Genomic DNA, 20,488 nt, shown 5'->3' with positions numbered 1-20,488 from the left:
GACCCGGCCTCCCTTCAAGAGAGCTAGTGGGGTTAATGTAGGCTCCCACCAGCCTAAGCCATTGGACACTGTGTTTATTCTGGAGATCAGGAACAGATGTCTCTGAAAACTGGTGTTTGGTTTATGAGCTCATACTGCCTCCTTAGCCATCTAAAACAGGAAACTGTTCATCTCCTCTCTTGATTGAATAGTCAATGTGGACAATGCTTGGCTTATTGAACTGATGACTGCTGACAGCCCAGGACTTATCTTTTTCAAGGAAGTTGTGCGGGCAGCATTTCCTGGACTCAGCCATTCAGCGTACCTGACCCCATGCATTAGACTGGGTGGCAGAAGATGCTGGGCTTCTAGCGCTGTAACAGGTGCCAGCTGGGCGTGTCTGCTCTTGCTCTAAGTGCTTACAGGTGCCTTATTTACGGACAGCAGAGGAAACATTCCCACATTTGTTCTCAAACCTGTGAGGGTGCCCCAGCCAGCCTAGCAGCAGTGAAGCCTCATGATGGAGACTGAGACAGGCATTCTATAGAATTCCCCATATAAGGATGTGAGCCCTGTGCACTAGCTCACACTCACTCCTAAGGCAACAGCAGACATGGCCAGAGGAAGGTGTTGCCAGCTGGGTTTGACATTCTCTCTCCCTCACACACCCTCACTCTCTCTCTCAGGATGTCTGGATGGTTCAGCTGAGTCTGAATTCTGGTTAAGGGTGGGTGAGCTAGAAGACAGCAGACAAGGGGAAGAAAGCCAAAAAGGCAAAGGAATGACTATCCAGTAGAGGAAAGGAGACGTTACCACTGGCTTAGGGCGACTGGAATTACATAGCCCCCACCAAGCTACCTGCTTGTCCTAAGTTCACCTTAGGTGCCACCACCAAGGCACCTGAGGAAAGACGCATCTGCAGGAGATCCCAGCTATGAATGGCTGTTTCCTTCCACATGGCATACAATGAGGCTGAGCTGCTACTGTCAGGAAAAGGCCACCAGGTCGAGTTGAAAACAGTAATATGTTTAAGGAAGAAAAAAAACACTGACACCAGAGGAAAAGGGTAGTGGTGAACAGTTCCTCAATACGATCTGACCATAACCAGTGGCTGCTATGACTTAGTCACCAGGATGACCACAGCAGGACCCTTCACACGCTGTGTCCTTCAGCCAGGCCTGGTCTGGCCGTCAGAGCAGAACAGCAGTGTGTGGTTTAGACCGTAGGCATTCCCATCGGCCAGCCCACAGGAGGGCTTTTTAGAAGAGGCCAGCAGAGGTTGTGCGTGGAATTTCAATTCATCCTAGAACATGGCTGGGCTGGGCTTCTTCGGGGGAAGGCCCTGGCCAATGCAACAGTCTCAGTGAGGATAACGCTACCCTGCAGACCTTGGGAAGCTAACACTTCCAGACTTCTCAGGAGCTTACTCACACTTTCCCTTTGGATGTTCAATCTTTGGGCCACCTGGTACCATTTTTGGGAATTGTAGAATTTGAAAATAAAAATAAGCCAACTTCTTAAACTGTAATATAAATACATATATATTTTTTTCTTAACTAGGAAGCAGAACACTAGACAAAATGACATAACTGGTCGGATGGCATAAATTCACTCTGCCCTGCCCCGATGTGTGAGATGGAGGACTGCATGGAGGTCCACAGTAGAAGAGCTTCCTGGGTACATGTAAAGTCCTCTCCATTCCCACAGCACCAAACAACCAGAGGGCCAGTTGTGGTCAGCACTGAACCTCTGTGAACTCAATCCCTACAGGTCAACACACTGACCCCTGATCTGCCCGAAAGAGAGAGGCTGGTGTGGCACACGCTCCGCACAGCCTGGCTGGAGGCCAGGAGCAGAGAGTGTGGCTGCGCAGACGCGGCTCCCTCACGACACCAGCTAGGTGAGGGGAAACAAATGTCTTCAGTCTCTGAAGCAAGTGCCCTGGAATGGCGCAGACCCTCCACAGAACAGCTCTGATCCTGGGCTGGCATCGTCCTTCCCTGGAGGCAATTGCTCTCACCGCAGGTAATAATCGATCGCAGCAGAGAAAGCAGCAAAACCTCCGCAACCAATGACCCCAGCCTTTAAGCCAGCTGTAAAGCAAACACAAATGACGTTACCTGTGGTGCTAGATGGTGTGTCAGGCTGCACTCAGGAAAAGTTTGGGTACCCACGGAGGCAGAGAAACCGGCATACGTGTTCTAAATCCTTCAACCTAGCAGAAAGCTGGAAGACTTCAGTGAAGCTGTGCACACCATCTGACCCAGTGTGCTTTTATCTAACTGTACATTCGTTTAACTTTTCTCATTTCAAACAATTACTATTTCCAGTCTCATGAAAATAGCCCCTCACAGGCAGGAAACTGGTTAAGAGAAACAGCCCTTGGAATCAAGTGAAAGCATATGGCCCGTTCCCCTGATTTGTTTATGGAGTAAATTCCTGGGAAGGTGATCAAAGCAATCCTAGAGGGAGGCGAGCCTCTCAAAGGCCCTGACAAAGCTGAGAGATGGGAGCCCAAAGGGGAAGTTACTCCATAAATCACAAATGGCTGTTTGAGGAGGAAAGTCAGGTTTTAATGATAGCAAATCATCCTGCCTCTCAGAAAATGAGCAAACAGGCTTTTTGCTTTGGTAAGTCCAGGCATAGCAGATGGCGAGTGGCCCAGCAATGGGCACTGTGAAGAAAACTAAGTCATTGACACCCTGCACCACACTCTTGATGACACACCAATAGGGAGAGGTGGCAGGGAACCAGTTTCTTTCTTTGTTGTTTACAGCTGACGATCCATTTCTAGAATGCCTACATCTGGTTTTCAAGGAGCAGAAATCTAAGAACCCTAACGTGCAAAAAGACATTACCGTGACAACTTACACACAAAATTAAAATGACAATTGTATAGAATGAAGAAAGATGTCTAACTGTTTGAAATACATGGAGCTGAAATTTCAGCAGACCCTGCTACTTGGACAAATGAGCTTCTGAGGGCTGAATGGGGCCCAGCTATGCTTCTGTACTATCCTGCACAGCAACACACTCCAGAAATTACTTATTATGAGGAAGTTCTTCCCATATGTTCAACATGGGAGCAGTTCTTTTTTCTAAGATAGGCCTAGATCTCTCTGTGTTTCTCACCTGGGGCTGACTTTGTTCCCCAGGGGACATTTGGCAAGATCTGGAAACACTTTTACTTGTCACTCCTAACGGATGCTACTAGTACCTAGTGGGCAGAGGCCAGGGATGCTGCTATACATCCTACCATGCACAGGCCAGCACTCCCCTCCCCCCCAGCAAACATTTATCTGGTCCAAAATGTCAACAAAGCCAAGGATCAGAAACTCTGATCTAGATACTAGAAGTTTCCAAAACTGAGTTAACACAGAAACAAACGTGATTTACTTGTCAGAAAGGAAGAATATCAAGTGTCCACATATGCCTCGGGCTGTCCTTGGAACACTCATATGTTTGGAAAAGTCAGCTTCAGCATGTTGTCCAAGGCCACAAGGAAAACCATTTGAGAACTGTTTACTAACCTCTGAAACCAATGGCTCCTCCAGTGATGCAGCCACTAATGACACTGTTCTTCCAATCTGATTTTCCTCGGTACTGTGGGTGGAGAAGAGCAGCTCAGAGCCAAAGAAACAAGCCAGACAAGATGATTAAGGAAAAAAAGACAGAGTTTCTAGCTGGCTAATTTAGTCCCTCCCCAAAGGAAACCTATCTTTTTCTCTTCCAAAAGTATAGTTCCTAAAATTTGAATGTGTTCATAAATGCTTCCTGCAGGTGGTACCAGAGCGCTAAAACCAAGCATAACATTTGAGAAGTAATCAAAATCCCTTCTCAGGTTCCCCAGTAAGTCTCCTGATTAAAATCATTAACTGGGACTTCCCTGGCAGTCCAGTGGTTAGGACTCTGAGCTTCCACTGTAGCAGGCCCAGGTTCAATCCCTGGTCAGGGAACTAAGACCCTGAAAGCAGCGCGGTATAACCAAAAAAAAAAAAAGAAAAAAAAAAATTAAATCATTAACCAACTTCTAGCCTACAGAAACAAGTAAACAATAATGCAAGACCAAATTAGAAATGTACAGAAAGTTTACATTAGGGACCATTTAATGGAAACTGAATCTAGCAAGTATTGGACATTTCTGACCTGCTTTCTAGTAGCATTAAGAGTATTTCTCTTGAGAAGTCGTAAGATAGAAACAGGCAAGGCTTGTTCTCAGAAGGCAGGAACACTTACAGATTCTACCAAACACTCAGTGCAAGAAAACATGGCGCCCACAATGGCAAAATTTTTGGCGTAGGACATTCCTCTCTGCCCCATGTCTTTAAGGACTTCTCTTGCCGTAGGCGTACGGTAAGGATCCTTAGGGTCAAAGCCCACATTGGTATCAATGCCGGCGGTGAACACCCCAAATGCACCTCCCAAGACAAATCCTAAAAACAAACACAGAGATGAAGATTTCTTTGGTACGTTTCCTGGATTACTGTAATGGAGTCATACTCAAACAGCACCTTTTGGATGGCCACCCGCGAAGAGGACACCCCTGGCTTGCCCGGAAAACACTCCACTTGTCTGGTTTCCACATTACAAAATCCAGGATCTATCTTGTTGGCAGCTTCTTCTCTGACTCTTCTCGGATTTCTTCCTCCTTTCATTTTCCAACATTCTTCAAGATTCAGTCTTTAACCCTCTTTCTCTACTCTCTCACATGTAAACCAGTCACGCTCAAGTTCAAGTATCGACTTAGCAAATCACTCCCTTGTCGACAGTGACATTCATAATATTGTTTGGTAAACACCATGTGCCAATTACTCGAATGCTTTATAGTCACAGCCTTATTTATTCTTCACAATAATCCTGTGAGGTAGATATTATTATTCTCTCCTTTCTGTAGCTGAAGAAACTGAGGCTCAGAGAGGTTAACTAACTTCCCTAAGGTCACAAAACTACCAAATGGCAACCCCCAAACTGCTGTCCACAGCTGACCTTCCCGAGCCTGCTGCATATTTCCATATGCACGTCCTCTCACCACATCAAGGTCAGTATATGTTCAACCAAATCACGGGCACCTCCCCTCTAGGCTTTGTTGCTTATGGATCCTGCTTTCAGTCACTCCCGCTCCAAACTTCAGGGGTATTTCTGACTGTTTTTTGCTTCCCCCCAGTAACCCCAGGTCCACAATTATCATCCTAGTCTAGGGCCTTTACCACTTCGACCCTGGAGCACTATAAAGACTCATTCATCATTTCAACAGATATGTAGGAGATTTATTAGTGTCAGGCCCCACGATGAACAGAGACCCAGTCCGTGTCTCACGGAGCTTCAGTCTAGCAAATTCCCTCTATGGTCGCCCTATCTACAGACTTCCCTTTGCCACACCCCACCCAGAGTCAACCTGCCCATTACCACTGCTGCCCTCTAAAAAACCATTCATGGCTGCCCTGACGCCTACAGGCAAAAAGCCCAAAACCCCACGGCACCCCCAACGTGAAAAGCCCTTTTTCCTCCTCTTTGCCTACCCACATCCTCAATCCTTCAACACACGACTCCAGCCTCACCGCCTCTGTGGCCTTCCCCCAACCAAAAAAGATCTTTTCTGCTCTACCTCACATGTGCACTCACTACCTTCGTTCCTTAACTGCCTTTCAATCTCAGTGAGACTTCAACTCCCCTGCAAATGTGGTCACCCTCTTCACTCTGCACACAGAAGGGACACCTACATTCTCAAATCCTCAAAAGATTAAAAAAACAAAAAACAAAAAAACCAGCCAAGTTCAGGCTTCTTTCCCCCTCGTTCCCCGCTGGTCGAGTCACACCGGCCTCACTAGCCTTTCTGTTTTTCTAACCTCAAGCCACTTCTGGCCAGACCTTTGCAAGTGCTGTGCCCTATGTCTGTAGAGCTTTCTTTCAGGCTCCTTCTCAACAGTTCTCTCTATATATTAAAATGTTAGCTTCATGAGAACAAGAATCTTGTCTCTCACCCTGTCTTTCCACCGCCTGGAACGTGACAGTTGCTCCGTAACAGCTTCTTGGAAAATGATTATTTAAAAGCGAAAGAACTGAATGAATGAATGAAGTCAACCTACAACCCCCAGGTCCCGACCCAGGACCAAGTCTCTGATCCACTTTTCAGAGGCCGAAAGCCAACCTCGCGGTCAACGGAGGTGCTGCTCGAGCTCACTGAACCAGGCGGGGGTGGGTCAAGGTCGAGGCCCGGGCTCCTAGCCTTCCAAGCTCGTGGTTTTCTTGGCAGGTGACCCCGCTGCCGCCCAAGCCCTCAGCCTCCAAGGGCCCTCAGCCTCCAAGGGCCCCCTGCCTCGCCTCACCTCCCACGCAAGCCAGCGCCGCCTTGAAGGCGCAGCTTTCCATCGCCCTCTCGATCATCTTCTGCTCCTCACTCTTGGCCGGACTCGGGATCCCGCCCAAGCTCCCAGGCTCCAGGAGCCGGGGCTGACGCTTGTCACCCACCAGGTACTGCAGAAGAAGGCTGTACTGCAGCGGGGCTTCGGCGGAAGCCGCCGCCTCGGTCGCGGAGCCCCCGGCACTGGGGGCCGTCGCCGCCATGACTGTGGCTGCCCGAGAAACCTGGCGTCCTTCTTCCCACAGCAGATTCCTCCAGCTTCCCGTGGGGCCTTGCGCGCCCAGCCACCGTGCCGCAACGGCAGATTCGCCGCACCGAGCGAGGCCGAGGGAGCCGCGGAAGCCAAGTGCGTTTGTGCACACACAGGCGGAAGAGCTATCATGTCCTCCCCAAACCTCCTGTGAATACTGAATCAGGATTATGCAGCAGCCCCAACAATACTGACGAAGATTCAGAGTCACCAGAAAGCACGCTCTCCGGGGCTGCAGCGCAGTGCGTATTGGGATTTGTAGTTCTAACACGTACACGCCAGACACTTCCCAGGAAGCCTTGCGCGGGCACGCGCGTTTCCACCTTTTCTCGAGCGAGTTCCTGACGGGCGGGAGGGGAGGGAGGCTGCAGCGCGCGGGGGGCGCCAGCAGGGGGTGCGCGCGCCTCACCACTGCCTTTCCAGCCTAAGAATTCTCAGCGTAGGTTGTGAGATGCTGGTGGGGGAAGGTGCTTTGTAAATTAACGTGAAAGCGTGGTATAAATGTATGGAATAAATGTTTTATTGAATAATTAAGCCGTTGAGGGGAGAGAGAAGGGGCCAAAAGAATGAGTGAAGTTAAAAAAAAAAAGGGGGGGAGGTGAGGGGGGTTGGATTTCCCTGGCGGTCCAGTGGTTAGGACTCAACGCTTTCACTGACGAGGGCCTGGGTTCGATCCTTGGTGGAGAAATTAAGATTCCGCAAGCCTCACAGAGCGGCCGTTAAAAAAAAAAAAAAATAGTGGCGCTCGCCAAGCTTCATACGAGACAGTGATAGGAAGTGGAGGAGGCTGTGGCCAGATGGAGAGCAAGGGAGGCTGAGGCTGCCTCTCACTCCAGTCAGTTGCCGTCAGTGGAATTAATTATGTTGCCATGAAAAGCCGAAGTTATATTATGCTGAATCAATTAAAGTGCTTACTAGCTTGGAAACTCAGAACCTGAAGGTTAACTGTGAGATAGCACCGTGCGTGAACCCAGAAAATCTTTTTGCAGTAGTTTCTATGGTGCTAAAATAGATCCCCTGCAATTGTACTGATAGAGACTAGCAGTGTATCTGGGTGTATCAGCTAAGAGAAACGTAAATGCAAGCAGAAGGCAGTGAGGTAGCCAGTAAACAGGGACAGAGATACCTCTCAGGTGGCCGGAGTTCTCAGTGCCACCGAGCAGAGCCTACGGTTCACCCTGCTTCTGCTCCTACCAGACCACTGAACCAGCCTGTCTTAAGGTCCCTGGTGACTTCCCAGTTATCGAGTCTAATTCAGACCTCATTTCGCTCTACTGCTCAGCTGCATTTGATGCTGTTGACTCCTCTCTGCTTTCAGGTTTGGTCACAGTTTCGGTGGAGCCCCTCTCCCCTAGCTTTGCTAAAGTTTCTCAGTCTTCTGTTCCAGCACCTCTGCCTGACCCTTTCCTGTTGGTCCTCTCAGGGCTTCATCCTTTGTTCTCTTCTCATGGAGCTCACTCTACCTGAGCAACTCATCCACACTTGTGGCTTCTACGACCACCTCTAATGCAGCAATGACTCCCAAGTCTTCAGCTCCAGCGTCAACGCTTCTCATCAGCGCAAGAACCAGACATTTCCTATAGGCACCTCTAACTCAACACACCCTGCCAACCACCCATTCCTTCCAGGTGAGTGAGCAAGGGGCCTCTAGGCAAGTCCCAGGTAAGGTAGCCTTGGAAAGCAAGGAACAATCTAAATAATTAATCCCTGGGACTAGTTAGAAAGCAATAATTAATCCCCAAATGAAGGGTCTGCATCAGAGTTCAGGTGAGAGCGAAGTAAACATGTGCAGAATCCCCTGTGACCATGGTGAGTAAAGGAGGGGGCCTTTTGTGGAGCATAATGGCCTGAATCACAGATGAAGACACAGATACACTGATCTGGTATCTCTCTTCCCCTACCCATCTTCTTCCATAGGTGGAATGATTTTCACCTGATGGAAAACTTGAACCTCTTCAAGCATATTCTGAAAGTGAGAAGTGGTTTCCCATGTCTGCTTCCCTGGCCTGAACCTTTGCCGGTACCCTAGGGACTTTATCTGGTCACCGCTTCACTGGAAATCCAGCTGCTCTCATGTTACAGGTTGTCTGTTCTGGCCACAAGGATGCAGAGATGGGGCGGCATCTCAGTGGGTCAGAGAGAACAGGAGACACTTCAGGATGAATGAGATTCACAGGGAGGGTCGCAGGACGTCCGAACACTCTGAGTTGATGACCCATCAGTTGAAGGCCTCCAGGTAGGGGCTCAAATGGGGAAGTGCTGAACTAGAGGAGGGACTGATCATCTCTTGCCTCAGGTGCCCCAGGGAGAGCCTGGCTGGCCTCTAGTTCTCTCAGCATTTCAGGAGCACAGGAGTAAAAGAAATAGCATGAGGGGGATGGAATGAGGAGATCCAAGTTTAGAAGCGCAGTGTGTCCTATGTGGATCTGAGTTGGCTGTGAATTTAACAGTGAGTAGTCTGAACAGTCCTGTCGCTGGCAGGAGGTCTGGCCACATAGGCACTCTGAGTAGCCAACTGAGTCACCGTGGATGGTGGGTCCTGGACAAGTGTATTTAAAGGGCCTTGATCCATGTCCTCCAAAACCAGAGGACAGCTAGGAGCTAAGGATGAAAACAGGGAAGCTGAGAAACTCATGGAAGAAGATGTTAACAAGAAGTGGCTGTAGCTGGGCTGGAGCAGGAGCTGAGGTACCCCAAGAAGGTGACGGTATCCACCAGCATCGCCAGGATGGCTTCATCTTCGTGTGAGGAGTGTGGGTCAGAGAAGAAATCCAAGGATGTTTAGGAATCAAGACTTGGTACACTCCTTGCAGCACCTGTCACGTGTGGTCACATAAGGCAGGGGGTGAGTTTTATCATAGGGCCACCTAAAGCCTTGCACACCTGTTTGACTAGAGTGTGTGGTTTGGAAGGAATGATGGGTAAGACACGGCACCTAGGCAGAGGCTGCCCCTAACTGGGTGTACTGCCATACTGCTTTCCTCTCCAGGCACAAAACTATCAGTGATCCGTTCTCCCACTCACTGCCCTCCCCAAACCCACATCTTTCTGTGTCCTGATATTACTTTCAGAGCTGGATGAGAAAGCCTGGAGTCCTCTGAGTTGAGAAGGAACTTTTCTAGGAGGGGTACAGCAGGAGTGCAGCTTTGCTGGGGCCTTGGCCCAGGCAGGGCAGGTAAACTTCTGTATTTTCAGTTATAAATAACTTTTTCAGCTAGCCACAGTCGAGTCACCAGTCACTCGCGAGCTCTGTTGATCTATAAGAAACACTGGCAGGTAGGCCTCTGAGCAGACAGCAGAATAAGAGCCAGGCATCGAATGCATTGCAAGGCATCAGTACCTCATATGGACAGGAAGGGTTTGTAGGGTTGAGAGCGGGACTGGGACTCAGGATGCTGAGACCAACCTGGGTTTTAGGGGAGAACTTCCATTCCTTCATCCCGCCCCAGTCTCCCCAAGAGAAGAGACTTTGGACCCAGGTGGGCCCTCTGAGGACTCAGCAGGCAGCACCTATATGAGGGTTGGCAGGAAATGCTCTGGGCTGTGGGCTGGGAGCAAAAGGACGGACGCCTCCAGCCCCTGTAGGAGACCTCAGACAGCAAAGAACAGCCTGAACCCATCAGGGGAGCAGTTAGCAAAAAAAAAAGAAAAAAAAGGAAGAAAGAAAAGAACAGAACAGAAAAGAAAAGAAAATCAGATCTCCAAATCAGGCTCCCCAAGGTCGGGGAAGCAGATTGGAGAGGCAGACGAGAGGGTTCCTCTAAGGGGACCTGGCTTTTACTGTGCACCCACAGGTGGACGCTGTTCTGGGACTGCAGGGTTTGGGTGGACCTAAATTAGAACTTAGTTTCCTCCTCAAACTTGCTCATCCTGAGTTTCCCACCCAGGTGAACAGTGCTTCCATGCGCTCCATTAGTCTCAGACTCCCTGCTTCCTGCATCTCCTACAGACCTTCTAAATATTTTTTAAACCCATCCTTCCTTTTTGACTCATTGCTCTGGGCTCTAGTCAGTTTTCACTTAATGGACCCTTAATTGGTCTGCATACCTCTGACCTTGCTCTCCTCCACACCATCCTCTTTCAGGACCTAGCCATGATCATGTGCCCTGTCAGAAATCTTCTCTGTACCAGGACAAAGTCTAAACTCTACAACCTGTGCCCAGGAAGACACACATATTTCCATCCACGTTTAGTGCTTCCTTGAGCATTTCCATTCCTAGTTGTCTGCTTTCTATAATCTCTTTTGGATCTGGAAGCGGTGGCTCAGAATCATTCTTAATAATATGTGGTCTTTAGTGTTTGGGGGATGAGTTTGGACTTTTTTTTCCTTTTTTGGTCATGCCTCGCAGCATGCAGGATCCTAGTTCCCTGACCAGGGATCAAACCCGTGGCCCCTGCAGTGGAAGCATGGAATCTTAACCACTGGACCACCAGGGAAGTCCCATGAGTTTGGACTTTTGGACTCCGTGTCATTTCTTTGATTTGTGCCCTGTCCTCAGTCAGGTATAAATTGTTAGAAAATATTTATTGTTATTATTTCTTAATTCTTTTTGCCTTTGACCTAGGATAGCCATGGTGACAACAAAGGTATCTTGTACTGTTTCCAGCGACAGATCCTTAGACTCTAGCCTGATTCTCATGGGTGGTCTTAATGTTCTGGAGCTGATTTCTTCCACAGCATAATTGTTTGGAGGTTTTATTTACTCACGCAGACCCAACAATCCAGAGTTGCTTACTGTCTCTTCTGCTGTTGCTTTGGCTTTGCTTATGAAAAGCTGTATTGGAGATTTGGCCTGTAGTCTGGCCGTCTGGTGGATGGTTAGGACCTACTTCACACCCTGGCTGTGTTGGCAATAGGGTCATATTGATGACAAGTTGTGGTCCTGAGATTTGCTCTGAAAAGTATTGGAAGCAGATAGAAATATGCATCATGTTTTCCTAGCACCTCACACTTCTGACTCAGAAAGGAGTTAAGAGGCTTCAAAAGCTAGAGACCAGACTCCTGCTTTGCTGAGGGATAAAATGAATTATAGAAAGAACTATGATGGTGAATTCGCATCTTCCCTCATCTTGATCTTTGTCAAATCTCACCTCCATATTTTGCTTCACTCACCTCTCTATCAAGCAGTTTCCCTTATCGGTGGATCTGTCACCAAAGCCCAGCTTTTAAAAAAGGAAACAATAAAACAGATGCAAAAACTGTGCTAGAGCATTAATCTACAGGTAAAATCTTTTTACAGGGAACTCCCAATTAAATGGAATACATTTTTTTGTTTGAATCAACTTTGATTCAAATTTTGTTGACTCGATTATTTCTTGAACTAAGTGGATTTGGAAAACTTTTATAATCAGAGTGTTCCTTTTCTGCTAACAGCTTTGTTTTAATGGCATCTGAATTCATGTCTGCGAAACATTCTGTCTCTTTTATTCTGAGATGGTCTGAAGTACTTTAAATATTCCTTTCTCCACTTCTAGCATCTTAACTTTGAATAAGCTCTTATTCGAAAATTCAAAAAGTACTTTCTTTTTGGACTAGAAATAATACCTTCCATATTTTTCTTACGTTTATTCTTCAATTCCCTTCCCCAAACAACCTGTTTCTATTTCTTAAATCTTTCCAGATATATTTCATCCATACAGAAGCATTATATTTGTGTGCATATATTTTTTTCTCCTCTTAAAAATTTACACGTGGTAGCTTAGTATTTCCCACCTACTCTGCACCTTACTTTCTCTTGTGCTACATCTTAGAGATATTTCATATCAGTGTATGTTATGGTTAATGTTATGTGTGAATCTGACTAGGCCACTGTGTGCTCAGGTGTTTGGAGGCAGTATATTCCTCATTTGGGTGTGTTACTCTGGCCTGTTTATTGAGTGACCACAAAATTTGCTGGTTTTGAGTGGATCCCAGAACAAGGGAAGACTCTGCGGAAGGTCCAGGCTGCTGTACAAGCTGCCCTGTCCCTTGGGCCATATGACTCATCTGATCCAGTGGTGCTTGAGGTAGGTCAGTGGCAGATAGGGATGCTATTTGGAGCCTTTGGCAGCCCCTCTGTGTGAAGCCTGCCATGCTCTGTGGAAAACTGCTTTCCTTTGGAGAAACAACATGCGGCCTGCTACTGGGTCTTCATAGAGGCTGAACACTTGGGCCACCATGCATCAGTTACCATGCTACCTGAGCTGTCCATCAGGAACTGAGTGTTATCTGACCCACCAGGCCATAAAGCTGGGCGTGCACAGGGACACTCCATCATCAAGTGGACGTAGAATATACGTGATTGGGTCCACGCAGGCCCTGAAGGCACAAGTAAGTTACGTGCTCGTGGAATTCACTGGTCTTACCATGTTCCTTACCATTCTGAAGCAGCTGGTTTGCTGGAGTGGTAGAGTGGCCTTTTGAAGATTCAGTTTACAGCACCAGTTAGGTGGCAATACCCTGGAGGGCCAGGATGAGGTTCTCTAGAAGGCTGTGTATCTCAGGATTAGCGTCCAGTATATGATGCTGTTTCTCCCATAGTCAGGAGTCATTGGGCCAGGAATCAAGAGGTGGAAATGGGGACTTCCCTGGTGGCGCAGTGGTTAAGAATCCACATGCCAATGCAGGGGACAGAGGTTTGAGCCCTGGTCCGGGAAGATCCCACACACTGTGGAGCAACGAGGCCCATGCACCACAACTACTGAGCCTGTGCTCTAGAGTCTGTGAGCCACAACTACTGAGCTTGCATGCTGCAACTACTGAAGCCCGTGCACCTAGAATCCGTGCTCTGCAACAAGCGAAGCCACCTCAATGAGAAGCCCGCACACCGCAGCAAAGAGTAGCCCCGCTCACAGCAACTAGAGAAAGTGCGCGTGCAGCAGTGAAGACCTGATGCAGCCAAAATAAATAAATAAATAGCAAATTAAAAATGAAGAGAGGGAACCAGCTTAAAAAAAAAAAAGAGGTGGAAATGGGAGGGGCACCAATCATTATTACCCCTAGTGACCCCCTCGCAAAATTTTTGCCTCTTGTTCCCACAGTGTTATGCTCTGCTGGCCTAGAGGTCTTAGTTCCAAAGGGAGGAGTGCTTCCACCAGGAGAAACAACAATGCTTTCATTGCACTGGAAATTAAGACTGCTGCCTGGCCCCCTTGGATGTCTCATGATTCTGAGTCAACAGGCAAATAAGGGAGTTACTGTGTTGGGTGGGATGGTTGATCCTGACGACCAAGGGGAAATTGGACCACTAGTAAACGGTGAGGGTAAGGAAGAGCATGCCTGCAATGTGGGAGATCCCTTCGGGCATCTTAGTTACCGTACGCTGTAATTAAGGTCAGAGGAAAACTGCAATAATCTAGTCCTGGCAGGACTACTAATGGCCTAGACCCTTCAAGAATGAGGGTTTGAGTCACTCAAGAACCATGACCAGCTCAGGTGCTTGCTGAAGGCAAAGGAAATACAAAAAGCGTAGTATAAGAAGGTGGTTATAAATACCAGCTATGATCACATGACCAGTTATAGAAATGAGGGCTGTAATTGTCATGAGTATTTCCTCCTTGTTATGAATGCGTGCGTGTGTGTGTGTGTGTGTGTGTGTGTCTGTATGTATTTGGCAAATATCTTTGTTTCTTTTCTCTCTTATTTTCTTATAAAGTAACAAAATGTATTGACTTTATATTGTAGTATTTAAATATTGTTAATTTTACATCATCATATTTAAGTTATGGGATGCCAAGGTGAGTAAACGTCCTCAAAGACTTTACTGTCTCTTATGGGGAAGGAGTTAGTGCATTTTTGGTTGTTTACAGGATACTTGTATGACATTGAGTGGGATTATGATCTTGTTATTATCTTTATTTAGAGAGTAAATATGGTTTAGGGAGATGCATGGTGCCAAGTTGACAAGGGGTAGATTTGTGATAGTTAATTTATGTGTCAAATTGACTGGGGCGTGGAGTACCCAGATATTTGGTTAAACAGTATGCTGGGTGTGTCTGTGAGCGTGTTTCTGGATGAGATTATCATGTGAAACAGTAGACTGAGTAAAGCAGATTGCCTTCCCAATGTGGGTGGGCCTCATCCAATCAGTTGAAGGCTTGAACAGAACAAAAAGTAAAGGAGAATTCACTCTCTCTGCCTGTCTTCAAGCTGGGACATAGGTCTTCTCCTGCCTTTGGACACAGTATGGAGTACAACTTACACCACTGACTCTCCTGATTCTCCAGCCTTTGAACTTGGACTGGAACTAACTATATCATCAGTTCTCCTGGGTCTCTAGCTGGCTCACTGCAGATCTTGGAACTTCTCAGCCTCCATAATGATGTGAACCAATTCCTTGTAGCAAATCTCTTTATATACTGGTTCTCTTTCTCTGGAGAACACAGACTGATACCATGTACACAGAAATCTTAATTCTTTTCAGTGACTAGATTGTATTCCAAGTGATGAATACACCCATCCTTTAATCCTCTTCAGTGATACATAATTAGGCTCTTTCCAGTTTTCCAGTCTTTTTCTGATTTCACCAGTGTATCAATAACTATCTGTCCACATGCATCTTTTTTTTTTTAAGATTTATTTTATTATTTATTTATTTATTGGCTGTGTTGGGTCTTCATTGCTGCATGCAGGCTTTATCTAGTTGTGGCGACCAGGGGCTACTCTTCATTGTGGTGCAGGGGCTTCTCATTGCAGTGGCTTCTCGTGTTGCAAAGCATGGGCTCTAGGCGTGCAGGCTTCATTAGTTGCAGCGTGTGAGCTCAGTAGTTGTGGCTCACGGGCTTAGTTGCTCTGCCACATGTGGGATCTTCCTGGACCAGGGCTCAAACCCCTGTCCCCTGCATTGGCAGGCGGATTCTTAACCACTGCGCCACCAGGGAAGTCCCTGTCCACGGACATCTTGGTGCGTGTATGCTACTATAGCTGAAGACCAAGCAATGCGATTTGTGAATCTTAAAGGTGACAAATATGTATTTGTTCTGCGCATGTTTTGTATGACATCACATGCCTTAGCATGCAGTTTCCCAAAAGGAAAACTGTAAGGTATAAGTGCTGTAAATGTCAGGCAAACGTTGTGGTTCCTTAACACATATAGTAAAACAATAATAATTTGCAGAATAGCCGGTCAATTCATGTAACATAACTAGCTAAATACCAGTAGGGACATTTTCTTTAAGTGGTCTCTTGAACCGCATACTCAGAGAGAGTGCTTTCCATAAGCCAAAGGATGTTGTCTATTCTTTACAGGAAGCCCAGTGAGTCTCCTCAGGCTTCTTCTTATAACAAACACCCACTAGAACTATGATTTTGGAATCATTTCCATTGCAAATCCCCTCTTTCCACACCCCTTTAAAAGGCAGCTGCAATACTTGGCATCTAACCAAGGCCTGCTGCACCAACAATTCTCTAAATTTTATTTATATTTCATGCACAGTATGTTCAAACTCTCACTTTCCCAGGTGCCAGATGCTGGTTTGGACACACTCCAGTGGAAAGTGCTTTCCTGTAAAATAATAAAAGGAAAATGCTGAACAAACCACCTCTTTATACAGACTTCACCTAGTATACCAAAGTTAAGGACTCTAATAATGACTTCACTATTTCCCCAAATTTGCAATCCCCCAGATTGCCTCCTCACCTCCCTCCACACCAAATACTTTGTCCCTCGGCTTCCATAGGATGCTTATGTTCCTCTTTCATCTCTTCAGCGTTCATTCGAAAACGTCAGGGTGTAGGAATCTATCTGTCTCACATGCTTTGGATGGTGCCTGATGTAACCCACCCACGGGTATTTCAAATATGATTTGGATGAGAAAGTAAAACATTTTAACCCACTTTCAGTATTTTAAAAGATATCTAACAACTTAACGTCTGCGATGTTAATAGCTTTTACATGTTTTCACTAAAGAGTGATGCTTTCCATGTGTGGATGATAATAGTGTCCCTGCAGTCGCACAGAATTTTGGCATGACACTGGAAATGAACTCAGAATTTGCCTTTATCATAGGGTTTTTGCCTGCCTAAAGGCATCCCTCAATCCAAAGATCCTGCTTGTGAAACAAGCAGCAGTGTTAGGTGGATACTAAGAAGGTGGATATCATTTTGAGAGATTGCCAATCCACTAGTGGCATCCACCTCCACCTCTTTCACTGGTTTATGTGGTAACATTTCACAGAGCTGAAAACCAGTACAATTCCTTGTTCTATCCCAGAAAATTGGGAACCTTAGGCATGAAGATTTATGCTTGTGCCAAAAGCTTGCGGTTATATTCTGAGGTTTAAATGAACTCTTGTAAAGCAGGCTATGATTTGTGTGTGTGTGTGTGTGTGTAAAGCCGCTATAAAATACAAATATTCTGCTTGGCGGCCAGTATCTCGTTTTCTTTTTCACTCTTTCCACTAGATGACGGTAGATGCCCAAGAAATAACTTGCAAAGGGCCGGTGGAGGGCGGTGAGAGGGGCGTTCTGTCCTTTCACTGGGCTGTTGGCAGCTGAGCTGACACACGCTGTTGTTCCTGTGTTGCGGGTGGGCATAGTGTACATTTTATTTTTTCGATTGTGTGTGTAGAGGGAGGGTCGGGAGGCCGGAAGACATGCCACAGACCACCTGTTTAATCCAGGTTCTCTCTAAGCATAGGGTAGCGTCTTGCCAGCTGGGGGAAAAAAATCCCTAGAATTTTTCTCAACTATCAACAGATTTGATGGAAGCTACAGAACCGGTTCAGGAAAGCAGCCAGCATCGATTTAGAGATGCCATGGCATCTGTTGCCTATATTTGTGGAGATGGAAGAGAGCCATTCGCTGGTGAGGAATGGCCGCGGCGACCTGGGGCCTGAAATCCCACAGCGTGACCTGCGATCAACCCACAAGTACTTATGGATCCCTTCCCATGTGCCTAGCACTAGAGCAGAAGCTACACGAGAAATTTGAGGTGGCGTCCTCCAGTTTTAGTAGAGAACACAAAACATACAGAAAAGTGCCGAGCAGGACCTAGCCTGATGAAGTTATCATTGTGTGAAGATGGTTAAGTCCTAGAAGCATTGTGAGGTCAGTGGGGTACGAAACGGCCAAAGAGTTAGGCTGTGTGTAGGGAGACAGGAGGAGGGGAAGGAACAAGGAGAGGTAAGAGAACTCGGGAAGGGGGACTGTGGGAATCTTTGGAGAAGTCCGGAGAGAGTCTGGATTTCGCGAGCGGAGAGGAAATGGAGGGAGGGGCGAGGCCAAGCCCGGCCCCGCGCGGACTGCAGCCTCGGAAGGGCTGGCTCAGCGGCCCCTTCTGCTTTCTGTCCTTAGGCCTCGGGCATTCGCGACAGACCGGAGCATCTCGAGTCGTCTTTCCGGCCAGGGTTGTCTCCGGAGCCCTTCGGCCACGCGGCGGGAACCTGCGCCCCGCGCGCCCTCGGCCGCAGCCGGAGTGCCGGCTGCTAGCGCGGCCACGGAGGGGGCGTGGGCGTGGGCGTGGCTGAGGGCGTGGCGTGGGCGGGCCCAGTGGGTGGGGCTCTCCTCTCTCCAGTGCCCGCCGCCGCAGCCGCCGCCGCCGCCCGCCGCGCGGACCGAGGGAGCGGGGTCGCCGCCGCCTGCCCGCCCGGGGTGCCCGCGTGCCCGGGCTGCGGTGGGCCAGGATGTCGGGCTTCCTGGAGGAGCTGCTGGGCGAGAAGCTGGTGACGGGCGGCGGCGAGGAGGTGGACGTGCACTCGCTGGCTGCCCGCGGCATCTCGCTGCTCGGGCTCTACTTCGGCTGCAGCCTGAGCGCCCCCTGCGCGCAGCTCAGCGCCAGCCTGGCCGCCTTCTACGGCCGCCTGCGGGGGGACGCGGCGGCCGGGCCAGGGGCCGGGGCCGGGCCGGGGCCGGGGCCGGGGCAGGGGGCCGGGGCGGCGGCGGAGCCCGAGCCGCGGCGCCGCCTGGAGATCGTCTTCGTGTCCTCGGACCAGGACCAGCGGCAGTGGCAGGACTTCGTGCGGGACATGCCGTGGCTGGTGCTGCCCTACAAGGAGAAGCACAGGAAGGTGAGCGGCGCCGGCCTCGTCGGCGCCCCCGGCCTGGGTGCGCAGCCCGCGCGTGCTCCGGAGCCGGGTCCTCGCCGCGCCCCCTCCCCCCCGCCCCTCGGCGTCCCCTGCCTCTGCCCGCGCCCCCGTCCCGGCAGCCCGCCGGCTGGCGGCTCCCGCGGCAGCTTCTCGGTGCCGGTGCCAGGCCGCGCCCGCTGGGGAAGTTTGAAAACCCTCGGCCCCCGGCACCCCGACTCGCGTCCCGCGGAGTCGGGAGCCTGGTCCCCACGTGCTGGGAGCCTCGCGTAGGGGGTGGCTCCTCTCGGGTGTCCCGACTCGGTGACCGCCACCCCCGGGCAGAGGCGCGGGGAGGGGCCGCTTCCTTCCCTCAGCGCTGGACTCCCCGCGGATACCTGTGGGGGGGCGGGGAGGGCGCTAGCCCCCTACCCATAATGCCCCGGCCAGGCAGTTTCCTCTCTTTCCGAGGGAAATCTGCTTTCCTGGGGCTCCCGCCCGCCGTGGCCGGGGACCCGGAGGCCGAGGCCAGGCCGCCCGGCGCCTTGGGGGGATCGGCCGCTGACCGTGGCTTTGGGCGAGAAGGAAGCTCGCTCGTCTCCCCCTCCGCCCCCCTCCCCTCCCCTTGGCTGAGCTAGTGGCCACTGGGGAGCCTTTCATTGTCTGGCTGTCCAGCCATCCTCCCCAGATGCCTCCCGGGCACCGGACCAGACCCGTCGGTGCAGCTCTTAGTTGCTTGGTTGGTGGGCCAGTGTTGTCTTCGCACCGAATTATAATGCTGGACCGATCCCATAGGTGCAGATTGACCGGAAGAACGAGGTTTGGGGGAAGTTTATACTTCGCTGTCAACTTCTCATCCCCCCTCCTCCCCCGCTGCTGAAATTAGCTTGGAGTTTGGAGTGTGTCTGTTGGATGAAGATGTCTGTTTTAATAAAACGAATTCAGGAAATTTTGCCATGAATCGAAACAGAAAAACTTTTGGAGCGCTCTTGCTTAATTAGTATGCCTGATGCAGTGTTGTGAACCCAGCCCCTTCCTTTCCCGAGGAGAATCTCAGTTTGTGGAGCGGACAGGAGAAGGGCTCTTCTGGGGGAGTTTAGGTTCTTCTTGGGAGGATGGTAAGGGCGTGCCATGTGTTTCTTTAATGTGCGTCGAATCTTGTTGAGAAGCATGATTTAGATTTAGAGAGAGTAAAAGGCTTATACTGTGACCTCATATGTCTTGAGTAAATCATCCATGGAAGCAGTGTAAGGTACAGACTTGGTATTTAAAGTATGAAATACAGTTTAACAAATACAGTTTGTAAATTTAACCTTGGAAAAACACGGGCTCAGTAACCACACAGAGGCAAAACTTGGCATTTTAACCACTTTTTAGGTGATCTTCCCCATATTTGATTTGTATGCTTGATATAATACATGAATATGAATAGCCAGTCCTTTTTTGCTTTAAAACATGGGAATCCTTTGTCTTCCTTGGTGGTGGTTTTTATGATCCTTTTGGGGAGGAATAATGCCCAGAAAGTGATTTATCAAGAAACATTTTCCTTGTTATGGCCAGTTTCTATTGTAGACCGAAGTCTGTGTAAAATAATGTACTTATTGGGCAATACAAATGATTTCTAGCTTTTGCAAACACACAATGATGGTAAAATGTTACAGACCTAAGGCCTATTGTGTTTTCCCCCACCAGTGGTGGAAATAAATTTGCTGGGTAGTGAAAATATGTAGCAAATTGATATGTCTTGCAAATGCTTAAAGCTTTTTTCCAAAAAGGAGAATATTTGATGTGACATAGGCCATGCCTGGTTCACCATGCTCTGGCCAGTCCCTCTGCACACAAAAAACATGGTCTGTGGGCCCAGCCTGGACCTGCTAATTCCACCAGGATGAGAGTCTGGATGACACAGGGCAGACCCT

General features: G+C 48.8%; 2 protein-coding genes across 4 annotated transcripts in view; one reads left to right on the top strand and one right to left on the bottom strand.

The window, feature by feature from the left end:
• Window positions 1-1,175: 1,175 nt before the first annotated feature.
• TIMM22 (translocase of inner mitochondrial membrane 22) lies at window positions 1,176-6,817 on the bottom strand. Of its 3 annotated transcripts, none has more exons than XM_057717154.1 (4): window positions 6,306-6,817; window positions 4,216-4,412; window positions 3,510-3,582; window positions 1,176-2,815 (listed from the first exon to the last, which is right to left on the bottom strand). In XM_057717154.1, the coding sequence occupies exons 1-4, from the start codon at window positions 6,541-6,543 to the stop codon at window positions 2,442-2,444; spliced, it is 882 nt and encodes a 293-aa protein (XP_057573137.1). In that variant the 5' UTR covers window positions 6,544-6,817; the 3' UTR covers window positions 1,176-2,441. The 3 variants fall into 3 exon arrangements, with proteins under 3 accessions (XP_057573137.1, XP_057573138.1, XP_057573139.1); XM_057717155.1 differs by having other exon boundaries at window positions 1,176-2,072; XM_057717156.1 differs by lacking the exon at window positions 4,216-4,412 and having other exon boundaries at window positions 6,448-6,817.
• An 11,254-nt stretch (window positions 6,818-18,071) lies between these two features.
• NXN (nucleoredoxin) overlaps window positions 18,072-20,488 on the top strand; it is a 145,009-nt gene continuing 142,592 nt past the window's right edge. The window contains exon 1 of the mRNA XM_057715918.1: window positions 18,072-18,575. Coding sequence (XP_057571901.1) covers window positions 18,192-18,575 — 384 coding nt within the window. The 5' untranslated portion in view covers window positions 18,072-18,191. The remainder of the gene's footprint in view (window positions 18,576-20,488) is intronic.

This window comes from Hippopotamus amphibius, chromosome 17, assembly GCF_030028045.1.
Source record: "Hippopotamus amphibius kiboko isolate mHipAmp2 chromosome 17, mHipAmp2.hap2, whole genome shotgun sequence".
Taxonomy (NCBI): Eukaryota; Metazoa; Chordata; class Mammalia; order Artiodactyla; family Hippopotamidae; genus Hippopotamus; species Hippopotamus amphibius.
This window is presented reverse-complemented; position numbering and strand designations above follow the sequence as displayed.